General features: G+C 40.1%; 1 protein-coding gene across 1 annotated transcript in view; it reads right to left on the reverse strand.

Annotated features, from left to right (window-relative positions):
* The window catches only part of T265_03580 (hypothetical protein), a gene marked incomplete at both ends in the record, with an annotated part of 28,766 nt that overhangs the window by 1,036 nt on the left and 15,623 nt on the right, over window positions 1-12,107 (reverse strand). The window contains 5 exons of the mRNA XM_009168099.1: window positions 2,109-2,347; window positions 3,079-3,285; window positions 5,695-5,841; window positions 6,734-6,896; window positions 9,044-9,222. Of these exons, the coding sequence (XP_009166363.1) occupies window positions 2,109-2,347; window positions 3,079-3,285; window positions 5,695-5,841; window positions 6,734-6,896; window positions 9,044-9,222 (935 nt within the window). The remainder of the gene's footprint in view (window positions 1-2,108; window positions 2,348-3,078; window positions 3,286-5,694; window positions 5,842-6,733; window positions 6,897-9,043; window positions 9,223-12,107) is intronic.

Raw genomic sequence — 12,107 nt, forward strand, 5'->3', positions numbered from 1 at the left:
CAAACAGAAAATATGGGTGACGAAAACTACAAAACTATGGATACTTGGTGAGACCCACTGAAGGTTGAAGCCATTTACGAGCTGTCGAATTGGTATCAATGACCTGACGAGGAGAATTTCGTTACGGTGACAATTTGTTTCTTCCATCGAAATGACTTTGAAGCCAGGCAGAGCTTTCTTAGAAAAATAGTAACCGTATTGCCTTGAGAACTTCCTTTCACAAATTTGATTGGAAATAAAAAAACTATGGTCTACGCTTTTGTGCGGCTGAAGGGGCTGGACGCAATAGAAAAGGCGCCGTATTAGTTTTCTTTTTGGAATGAAGTTTGGTACAACTATTCATCTCGCGGACTTGACCCACTGTTTGATCCCAACGGACGCCCAAATTTCCTTCTGTCCGTTTCTCTTCCAAACGACATTACACTAGCAATATCTCGTAGGCAGTTGATATTCATAATTTTCTTTACACCATAGCTGCGGAGGTCCACCTCATGAGTCGGTAAAAGATAACATCCTCTTGTCTTTTACTCATTTTGTTGAAAATTCTGGTCGAAGCAGTGTTATGTAGCATGGTTTTCTTCTTGCCCGCTCATAAAGCGAATGTTAACTTAACTAATGTATCTTTGAGCCAAAGAAATTCTATAGTAACACGTATTTCAGTCAATTTTGCTTTGTTTTTTAAATGTGGACAGATAACCCTTTCTAATTAAGTCATACTGCGCTCGGTGAAGTTTACACCCAAATGGATGTCCGTTCAGTGTTTGTCCCATCCGTTCACAGTACACAAAAGTTGGGTATACATTCCACACGTGAACCTGCTGGTCATCATGAGTTCCTACCGTGTCAAACTCCTCAGATATACAGATGTTTTTTACGGTTCAAATATTTTTCCCAACTTGAGGTTAAGTATTTCAAGTTATACTAATCTGAACTAATTTCCTGCATTTCTAAATTAGAACCCACAACTTAGGTTGTATAAATACTTGGTAGAAATAAGGCATTTATGTCAAATTTTTGTTCATCTTTGTGAGAAGCGCCTTGCACAGCTTGTCGTCGACAGTGCGTACAATGTTTATGGAACTCCTGCCTTGAATATTTAGGATTGAGAAAGTGCTCCACCTTAATTTTGGGTGTTCTCCTCAAAACATTCATCCGGAAGCCAATGGAACTCCTCTTTTCTCTCGTAAAGGTGTGGTGATTTACTTATTCGCTTAAGTATGTTTTACAACCTTCTTTTCCCGCTCATCTTGTGTTGCTACACTGTCACTTTGTCTGGTTCACGCATGAAGGATGTAAAAGAAGAATCAACTTCATTCACCGGTTAACCATTAGTTCCATTTCCTCGTTGATGTTTCGCTTCTCAAATGTGTCGTTCTTGTTCATGGTTTCGTTCAGGTACACCGGACGACTCGTTCAGACCTCGCCAATCGGATCTCCCATTAGGAAGATAGTCAATTAAAACTAGTAATACCTTCAAATATAGTTACGCACATACTTTATGGACATGGAATCTACCGTTTCGTTCTCAACTGGTAGACAAACTCAATCTATGAATGATAAGAGTAGATTTCAAATAAACTTCCCCAGTTAGCTTCTCCGATGCGACTTCGCTTCGCAAGAGCAAATTATCTCATTGTTATGTAAACAACTTAACATTCTCGCGCATACACATAAATGAAAAAGCATCGGACGAGACGTCCGTCTGTAAGTCTACCTAATAACCTATCTATCTATCTATCTATCTATCTATCTATCTATCTATCTATCTATCTATCTATCTATCTATCTATCTATCTATCTATCTTGTTGGGTCTCACATTCTCCCTGGCTTTACAATTTTGGAAACATGTCTCTCATCAAAGGATGTGCAAGTACCGCAAAAGTAAGATCTTTGAAATGTTTCCTGCTGTTGATCAAAAGTTGGTCTCTATCTTGTACAACGAAAGGATGAACTTCTATTCCGTTCTCAGTACTCAGAAAAAACGAGTTTCGGAGTTTGGATCATCGCAAAATTTTTCAAAGAATTCACATACTTTTCCCAAACCCGCGTGATCAGAATTTTGTTTGAAAATGAAAATTTATCTTTCCAACTTTATCGCTTTTCTTACCTGTAAACAGAATCACTTCTGAACCGGAGTACTTCAATACTCGGCGGATGGGGAAGATGGAGAATGAATGCATTCGGAAGAACGAGAAAACGGTAGCCCAAGGCGTCCAATGCCATCACGAACGATGCTTTGTTCCATCCAAAACCGACAAAGTGTTCATCAAATTGCAAGACGTTACGTGGAATCACAATGTACGGTTCATAGTCAGCAGACCAAAAAACCTGAAACGAAATAAGTTGCTGGTCTGAATGACAATAAGTATTATTCAGCATGCTTTTACTTCTCATTAGGTTTGCATAGAGTCTATTTCAAACGGGCACAATATGCTTTTTGCTAATTTTTGACAGTCCGTTCTCTAATGGTCTACCAAGTAACAACCGATCTTCCAATATGACTTTGTGGCGGTTGACAACACTAGCAAGTTCTTGTAAGCCGTTTACCATAGCATGATTGACTGAACCTGGCTCGAAATTCCGCGGTCTGCTTTGAGCTAAAGTACAGTACTTGGCGAAGGAAACCCTTCTTTGTGCTTAAAATTTACGCTGCGTAGATAAAATCCTAAATGACTGTGAATATGCCTGTCTGCGTACACCCGCAAGATAATAGTCGGAGTTGTAATCAAGACACTTTGACAGACTCACTATGACACCTCTGGACGTGTTTTGGTGTGGCGTTGTGCATTCAAGTCATCGACAGCTGTTCTTTACTGTTCAGAACAGATTCAAGGTTAAAAGCCTGAATATAACACAAATAAGGGATACATCAGGTTGGCGCGCAGATCCAACCTCATGAATCAGGTTGGTCGTGCGCGAGTTGCATGTTACGTTAAAATTAGAACCACTGTATTCAACTGTCCTTATTAGGCGGAAGAATACTTGATGTATAAACCCATTCGCGTATGACCTCCGTAACTGGATTCAGTCGAACAAAAAACAAAGTGGTCTGTGAGCACGTAAATTGGTCACCTTACCTCGTACAAATCTGACATGTTCTTCCACTTCTCATAATCGGTAGCCATGTGGCCCGCAGTCCATATTTCATGTCTGAATGGAACCACTAGATTTTGGGCCCACTGAGCCAGCAATGCTTCTTTGGTTTCCGGTAGCTGAACATATTCTCCGAAAGTCTCAAATGCAGGCACAACCAGGCACCATCTTTCTATCTGTGTTGCCTTATCCTAAGGGAAAGCAAATAGAGCATAATTGTTTTAAAGCAGGTATTTTCTGGTAACAGTCAATAACCGTGAGTTCACCCCCCTTGAAAGTATCAGATGAACCTGTCTGCTTCAGGACCACTTTCAAAGGTGTGTTAAAGCATTAAAATTAACATTCAGAGGAGCTGGAGGAAGCTTAACAACTTATATTTATACCCGGAAGTGATTTTGTTTGCTACTGTAGATGTCAATAAAACAAAAGCTGTAAACTACTTGCTATTCACAAAGGAGCATCCTCGGACCCTCGTCGTAGACTGGCAAAGCCATTTAGTCTTTGAAAGTGCCCAACTTTTTGCCGTCACCAGACTCTTCTCTCCCATGAGACGCATTTGCACTTTAACACTTGATGGAATTGCCTGTGGTAGGATTATTATGGTGTTGCACTATTCGTAATCAAAACCGCCGGTTTATCTGAATATTGGGATGGCATTTGAACTATTTTTTGAAGCTTCATTGATTATATGGCCACCTGTATCTCTTTTTTCAATTTCACTTTTTGGATACGATCAACAATGGCCAGGGAAACTGATTGAGAGTATTCAGCTAAGAATACGAGTGCTTGATGTGGCTATGCTATGCAAGAAGGTATCAGGACTTCCAAAGCAATTTTACATACGTCTAAAAATCCCAAAATGAGGACCCCTTCAACTGAATACACCTTGCGCTTCTCAACACACTCTTCAGAAGAAATCGGAGCGCCCACTGAGCCGGACGAAGGATGGTAAGCACATCATAATGGTGAAAAACTTTCTCAAAGGAAAACGGTGGGTTATGTTTGTCCAATAATCTGTTATTCCATCTACTTGGCTCAACACTGTGCTTTAATGAGGTCTCTTAGAGATAGACTATCGGCCGAACTTTCATAACATTTCAGCTGATCCATTGTGAAATAGTTTGGTTTTGTCTGGTAGAGAAAGCATGAACGATCATCAGCTTAACTGAAATACAGTGTCTGCATTTGTGTTGGCAGTTTAATTTGCATATTCATTAGTAAAATCTAACATGTGAGGTATTAACCCTGGCATTTATTTTACCTTAAACATAGCCTAATCCAGCAATCGTTCTCTTGAGTTTTCGTGAGGTTATCCTCAACACAACCGGGTCAACAAACATCCATTTGGTTAAAGAAAAATAGTCGTATTGGTTGGAGGTAGCACCATGTCAGCCAGTCAGCTTATAATAAAAATTATCTGAAGTGAAATCTTTGAAGATAAGCTTTCTGACTGAATACAATTAGTTCACCAACACGGGGGATTACCAAGCAGCCATGGTCCATTAAGCCACCCATTCACAGCGTGCTACAGAGAGAATGAAGTCTGGGTTCTACATGCATAAAATAAGAATAAGACTCAATGCTGATAGCAAAATACGAAGAACTATAAAAATTCATCTGTCCTAATCTAGCAGATACTGAGGTTTTTGCCGCAATCCTCTAGGAGAACGCTGAGGAATGAAGTCAGATACATCAGTCTTGCTGTGAATGGTGGTTAGCTTCTTGAGAAATAAATGTATGTATAACATCAGTTGGCAAGTGTCATGCTAAAAAACGTATCGACTATTCGTCAGAAAGAGCAACTGTTCTATGCTTAGCAGGTCTGTTTTTTATTAGTACTATACAGACGAAACCAAGAAAAGCAAAATTTTCTCGTTAATGGAGGGGACTTCGCCTCTGAACATTCATGTAACCTATTGCGATTTCAGGTGGGATTCTGCTATATCACAAAGACTTCCCGCTTAACAGAATTAAAACTTAAAGTAGTCAAAATATTGACCGTTATTAAGTAGGCATCCACTCCTGCCGAATTAAAGAATCAGTAGATTTACTTATTGTATTTCACGGCCTATCAGGTCAAGGATGGGTAACTTTAACGATAAGCAGTTTCATCAAGTGGGTTACTGTAGTCGGTGAAAGACAAAACTGCCAAACTTCTAAATGATTCACCACTGTTGCTGTGAGGTACCAATAATGAGTTCCCTACGCGAACCTTTCTTGGAAATGATCTATCTCCCCAATTGCTATAGCTTCCACTAACAACCCACTGATCAATATAATAAATTCAGTGTCTTAGCTGAACAAAAACTCTCATTGATTAAAATTCCACTGTTGGATTTGGAACTGAAAAGTAGAGGAAGAAGTTGGAAGAAATTTTCCAATTCATGGCAGAATGACTAGTGTGAAATAAAAACCAGAAACTGATGTTTACAGCCCAAAGGATTCACTGTGAAATCGCGAGTTATGCCCATTGCACTCTCTCCAACAGGTATGTTTTTACAAGGGGTACCATCTATTAGTAAAGAGAGCGAAAATGAGAAAAATACAATTGTAGTAATTTCCAATATTTTTAAGGGTTAATCCGAGAACAATTGACTTACCGGTCCTCGTACCTGCCTCTCTATTGTCGTTTTTAACTCGCTGTACATATTTGGACTAGGAATAAAGTCCACATCAAGTATAAAAATGAACTTGGTCTGTGCGAACTGCATCGCCACGTTACGCAGCTTGTTGATCGGGTATAAAATCTGTGGACAGTAATAGAGAAATCAAGCGGGAGAAAGTCGATTTAGTGTACATATACATCACTCGACTGACGTTCGTCCTTAAGGGATACGAACATCGTATGATCTGACTGATAATCATTTAGAAAGTGTTTGGGACTAACTGGGTAATTATCTTTCAACAAACCTCTCTGAGACGACATGACACTGATAAATTTCTAGGTACAGCTGAGGCCATTCTTGTTCTGAAACATTTGAGTTGCTCAAACAACACAAGTCACATGCTCCAATGTTTTGCTTTCCAACATTTGCAAGTGGTAGGCATTTCAAGAAAAAAACAGAATACCCACTAGAAATTTTGATAGCCACTCTGCGATTCGCTTTACAAATAGTCGACTAAAAATTGGCCACACATCAAGCATATCATTTCTAATTCAAAACTCTTATGCTGTAAACCAATTTATTTAGGAATGTACACTTGACCGCTACTTAAGACTGGCACGCTCCTTGTGTTCTGTACGACACCACAGAAAACCTAGCATAACCCTTTTATTATCAGTCTTTTGAATAAATATTTAACACCACAAAGTTTAATTCTACATTTCAGTGTTGTAAAACCACTCCGCTTCCTCGCGCAAATGAGAAAACACACTAATCCCTCGAACGTTGCAGTTTTGTCCACTAGCTTTTCTGATAGGAGACACTTGGGGTAGCTTGGTGTTTGCGGTTAGGTTAGCTGCTCCTGGCTCCATTCGAGCCAGGAGAACAGATATTTATAGAACATGAACAACAATAAAACGAGCTCTTAGAATCCTCCTAAACGGCCATAAACTTACACCGTCAACATAAACCAGGTGAGAACATGAAGAACAATAAAACGAATTCTTAGAATCCTCCTAAACGGCCATAAACTTACACCGTCAACATAAACCAGGTGATATCCGATGTTTGTGCGGTTGACTAGCAGTTGTGATCGGCTCACAAAATCCACGAGGATCGCGGCATCTCGGTCTGTCACGTAAAGAGCCAAACTCACCGGCCCCTCCCAACGCTTTGCAATCTCTTCTACGCGATGTATTCTGAAGGCAAGCAGAGACCAGGGCATGAGTAAAATCATATACAATATTCTGTCGTCAACAACTTAGTGCGACTTTGTTACAATGGATTCTGTCCTCTGTCATGAAATTAAAAGGAACGTACGCTTTCTTTTGTTGGGTGAATAGAGCTTTTCTATACCCAGGGAAAAATGAATACAATGGTTCTTCAAATTCTTCATCTGTCTTTAATTCGCAGACAGTACTAACTATCGTTTGAGTCGTGGAGTGGTTTACACCTGCTTTTGATTAAACTTCTAGGGAAATACAAGGATACTTCTTGCATGTATTACCTTTTGGAAAGCACGGAAGTAAACTTACGCTGGTCAGCCTGGGTGTCGTTCTTTTGGAGACTGCTATCTAGATAGAAATACAGCAGCTGCCGAGATAATTTAAATAAGTATGTGTTCAGTGATACTTCATTCAGACCCTGAAGTTGTTCTAACCCATGTGCTTCGGTGGGGACGTCACAACTCCCCAACCGTGCAGCACAATAGGCTTTCTGCAGCTTACTCCGCTCACACTTAGAAAAGTAAAAAGATAATTATCTTTCGTTCAATCGCATCGTAGCTACTTTGGTCAACTGTTTTTAGCTTGTAATTTGGTTTGTGCTGACGACGTATTAATTAAAACACTAAGTGTAACGCTGCCGTTTTTATTCTGATATTTCATTTTGCTATTCTGAGGCTCTTTCTTGTGCATACACGGATTAATTTTTGTTACTGAATTCGAAACTCAGAGTTGCACAACAAGTGGTCGGTTAGTCACGGCTGCGACTATCCACGACTAATAGCGCGCTAGTAGTGACCATTTATGTAGGTGCGTCGAAAACTAAACAGACGGGGGAAGTAGTTTACTCTTGTTTCCCTGCAATCAAGCAGGGGATACAAAATATTCATCACATGATTATCCTAGACTTCATAAGCATTGCTCCAACTGAATCTCCGTACATATCATTCTGACATGTGTCGCTAACTGTACCAAACATCACAATATGTGCTGCGTGGTCAGGTGAGCCGTAAGCACCGAAATGGCTTTCTATTAGTGTTTTTAATGTGAAAGTCAAGTTAGCGAACCGGATAACCGTACTTTTTTACTGGACAAGTTCTTCATATGGGGTCTACCACCGACAAAAATCATTCGTATTTGTTGCCGTACTACTCCCCCATCGTACCAGTTTTATATACCTAAATGTCGTTGGACAGCAGTTCAACGAAAGGACGGTAAAGTGTAACATTTCTGGGGAAATAAGCTCATTTTCAGCAGATTCAGTTACCTGGAAACATCACAAACGAGAGATTAAGATGGGTTTTAGGTGAGTCTCCCGCAAAACCAAATTTTTTCCGAATGGGTGTATTCCGCTAATTTCGTGCACTTTAGTTTCAAGTAGAACATAAAGTTGACGAAAACTCGGGAAATACGCCTACATGATGAGCTACAAGATGGGCTGTCGAAGAATTTTCAGCAAACCTATGTGTAGAGTATTACGGATATACATCCAACACGTTTGCATCATTTGAGAAAAACGCATGGGTAAGACCTACTGTTGTCAAAAAACTGAGAAACTGAAACTGAAATGACGGTCTTGTTGGGATAGGTCTAGACTAAATAGTTAGTAGATGTAAAATCCTTCATCCGTTTACTGCACACAATCAATATTTATGTAGTCTGTTTCCAACCAAGACAATAATCTGTTTCAAATGTTACACCACATTAACCTTGAACTTATTTAGCCAACATCATCCGAGTTTGTCTTCACGAAATTGGCCTTTTAGGAAAGTTCATTTATTAAATGCGTTTTCTATAAAGGTAGCTTAAGTGGCGTAGATGGTCGTTGGTTTGTTCGCTGTTGCCCAGTGAACTACCCAGCACAGCGAACAAACCAACGATGATCAACTCGTTTTTGAGAATTTTTCAAGGCCATTTTTTCTTTCAGGAATAAAATTGCTGTTTGTGAAGCATTTATAACGGCCACCACAGGTCAAACTGAGAAGAAAATTTCAACCAATGGGAACAGGTTCGACTGTTCAAAAGAGTGATGTAAACGTGAATGGATCTTCCCTCGGCAAACCAAGTAACGAAGCACATTTCTTTTGTACTAAACTCTGCAGATTTGCCTCATCCATTCTCACCTGTCAAATGTAAGTTGACTGACTAGAGTGACATCCGCGTCTTGGTCAACAACACAACCTTCGGCACATTTTGTCGGTATTGCCTTTGGCTCTAGTTCACAGTGCATGTAGAAAGGATGTATCCTGTGACGAATTTGCACTTGTGAAATTAGTTCTGAACACTCTCCAGCAAGCGAGGCCTAAAAGGAATAAAAACATAATACATCTACAACTTAAGGAACTGCGATAACCTGTGCGAGCAAAGATCGACGTGACCCTACACCAAGTGGTGAATCAAACACCTTTTTTCGAGTTTGGAAGTAGTAGGTTGCAAAACAAGGTCACATTCAGACCATGCTTACTTCGTACAAATGGTGATAAAGTTATACGTGCTGATTGGGCATGGTCCTCGAATAGTTTCCGCAAATTGTGAATCTATACCTCACAGCGTCCGGTCTTCTTTGAACACCTTGGAATTAACGAGTCCAAGTTAGCGCACTACAAATAAATTCTTCAACCTCCAATTTACTAAACTTTCAAGAAGTTCATCCTTACCTAGCTGGACAGTTACCATCAGTTTATCAGGGATTCAAAACTTGAATTTTTGAGTTGTCAAATTTTTGAAGTGCAATAGCAGTTGGCAATCAGTTTGTATTAGTGACAATGCAATCTCTAACATACCAACATGCAGTAAGATGTCCTGGAATGCTAAAAAAACTACTAACTAATGCTCCTGCAATAGCATACTCATCTTATAGTCGTTCACATGAGTCCGACTGAAGCTATTTTCCCTCAGGATGAGAGATGGTGTACCCCTATGGGTTTTTATTAATATCTAGGATGAACTAGTTCACTCATGAACATCGTGAATCGTATTCGTTCGGTCCTAGCTGAGTAGCTTGCTGTCATCCTAATTGGGGCCGAAGTAAATGCAGTACGTAATAGCATTGTTGCTAAGCATTGTACAATCAAAGTTGACCGTGCACCAGCTGCATCTCCACAGCACATCATAAACAACGGATGTGAGACACCTTGATTCCTTTCATTAAAGGGTATTTACCTCCATCATTCATTGCAACAGATTTTTTTTCGTGTCCCGCTGAACTATATGCATAGCAGCTGAAATGTACTCTAGAGCTTTATATGCACTGAACGGTGACACAATATTCATTTTTATTTTCTTTCCAAAGTAGTTTATTGTCTTTTTTACTGACTTGAGTCGAGGAGGCGAGATATCAATTTAAATTCAAAGTGCGTTTTGACAGTATAGTTATTGGATTCTTTTACTGTGCGGAGTAATGTTTGATTGCTTAGCTACTTACTTATTTATGCAAATAATAATAATCGTTCAGCTGTAACATCCTTCCGGTGCCTAGCTGCCATGCCACCCGGAGGACGCACGAGGACTGGGATACTGCCAGGTCGCCCAGGTCTAGACAGGGGAAGTCGAGTGGCAGAGGTGGGATTCGAACCACGGACCTTCCGGTCAGTAAATTCGCGCCCTAACCACTTGGGCCATCTCGCCCCTTCATGTACTTACCTGCCTACTTATTTATTTGCTTATTCATTTAGTTATTTACCTGCTTGTCTGTTTGCATGCCTACATGCTTCCTTAGTTACGCTTCTAACTAAGTGATGAATTTAAACTGGCTTCTCTGGTCATTAATCCCGACTCAAGATAGGTAAGCGACACTGACCAAACCAGGACCATTTGAAATGAGCACGGTCATAAGGGGCATTCCGTCCTTACTGAAGACAAATCGTGTGTTGATAGACTGGTTCTACAGCGTGACCCTTTGGCTGGGAACTGCGAGATATATATTACAGAAGCACTTGCCCATCAGCTACGCTTGTGTATCACAGATTGATTTACGGAAGGAGTCCGATGAATCTTCTGCATATTTTTATTGATCTGGTATACAGAATACTATATGTTATCACTTGGGCCCAATTCAGGAACCCCCGAAATTCGTTCGATCGAGGGTTGGTTGACTATTTCAACATGGTTCCGCGGGTCAGATGAAAAATAAAGCCAGAATCCCATTTTATTCTTAAAATATTGTGACACTCATTTCTTCTTAAAAAATAAAAGGTAAGCAAAGGTAGCGAGCTTTGACGAGGCCTTGTGTAGATGTGTAGCTGAGGTTGATGCCTCAGACTTTACACGTCGTTGCACTATTAACAACAAAAGAACTTTTCAGTGAATATGGTCTGTTGTATGACCAAAGAATTCGGAAAACTGTACAAAACAAGCCTCTATTTTTTAATAGTATCCATCGGTTTCGTAATGCGTAACCTCCAAAATAAAACTGAAACTACAAGGCCGTAATAAGAAATTTTCAGCAAAAAGCATGTAACTTTTTGTCACCGATCCATACCCAAGCCTTCCTAAGCAAAACTACAGCCAATTTATAGCAGCCATTTTTTGGGACAGACACAGAAACTGACTGGCTAATAATAAACTGGAAAGCTCTAGTCCTGTTTTACTACCCTGTCTGATGTGCGTGAATAATTTGGTCCTGGGATCTTTCAGTTTATCGTCCTTTTGAAGGATCAAATAGAAGAAGATCCCGTCGCTTGCTTTCGTTAACGTGCGCATTCGAGGATGTGTTTGACTATAAATACACTGTATTACCGGAGGCATCAGTTGAATGTGACCGTATGTCTCCATGCAACGCCCTTGAGGTAATTATTTAAAGGGAGCTTAACTCGTAGACCACCGATAGGTTGAAGCTGAGTGTGACCACGTATTTTTGCTTCACTTAATGCAAAATACAACTTGGTTGTGTACAGCCTGATGCTTCAGTTGATGAGAAATGCATTGCTTGTTCGAATGTCTTATCGCGCCCCTAGGTTAATAAAACAATGTCATAGCTCAATCAAGACGGATTCATTCTATTGAACAGACAGTATGAATAGGGCGGTAAAATCAATACACAAAGTCACCCATAGTTCGGTATTGACAAGTGCTTGGCCCCAACACAGATGTCTATAGTCCCAATGACGTAATGGAGCCGACTGGCCTTGCAGATGGCAGGAATCAAGGAACCAAATATACGAAAGGAGAAACAATGTTGACTCCTAA

Source organism: Opisthorchis viverrini, assembly GCF_000715545.1.
Source record: "Opisthorchis viverrini unplaced genomic scaffold opera_v5_52, whole genome shotgun sequence".
In the NCBI taxonomy this organism is placed as follows: domain Eukaryota; kingdom Metazoa; phylum Platyhelminthes; class Trematoda; order Opisthorchiida; family Opisthorchiidae; genus Opisthorchis; species Opisthorchis viverrini.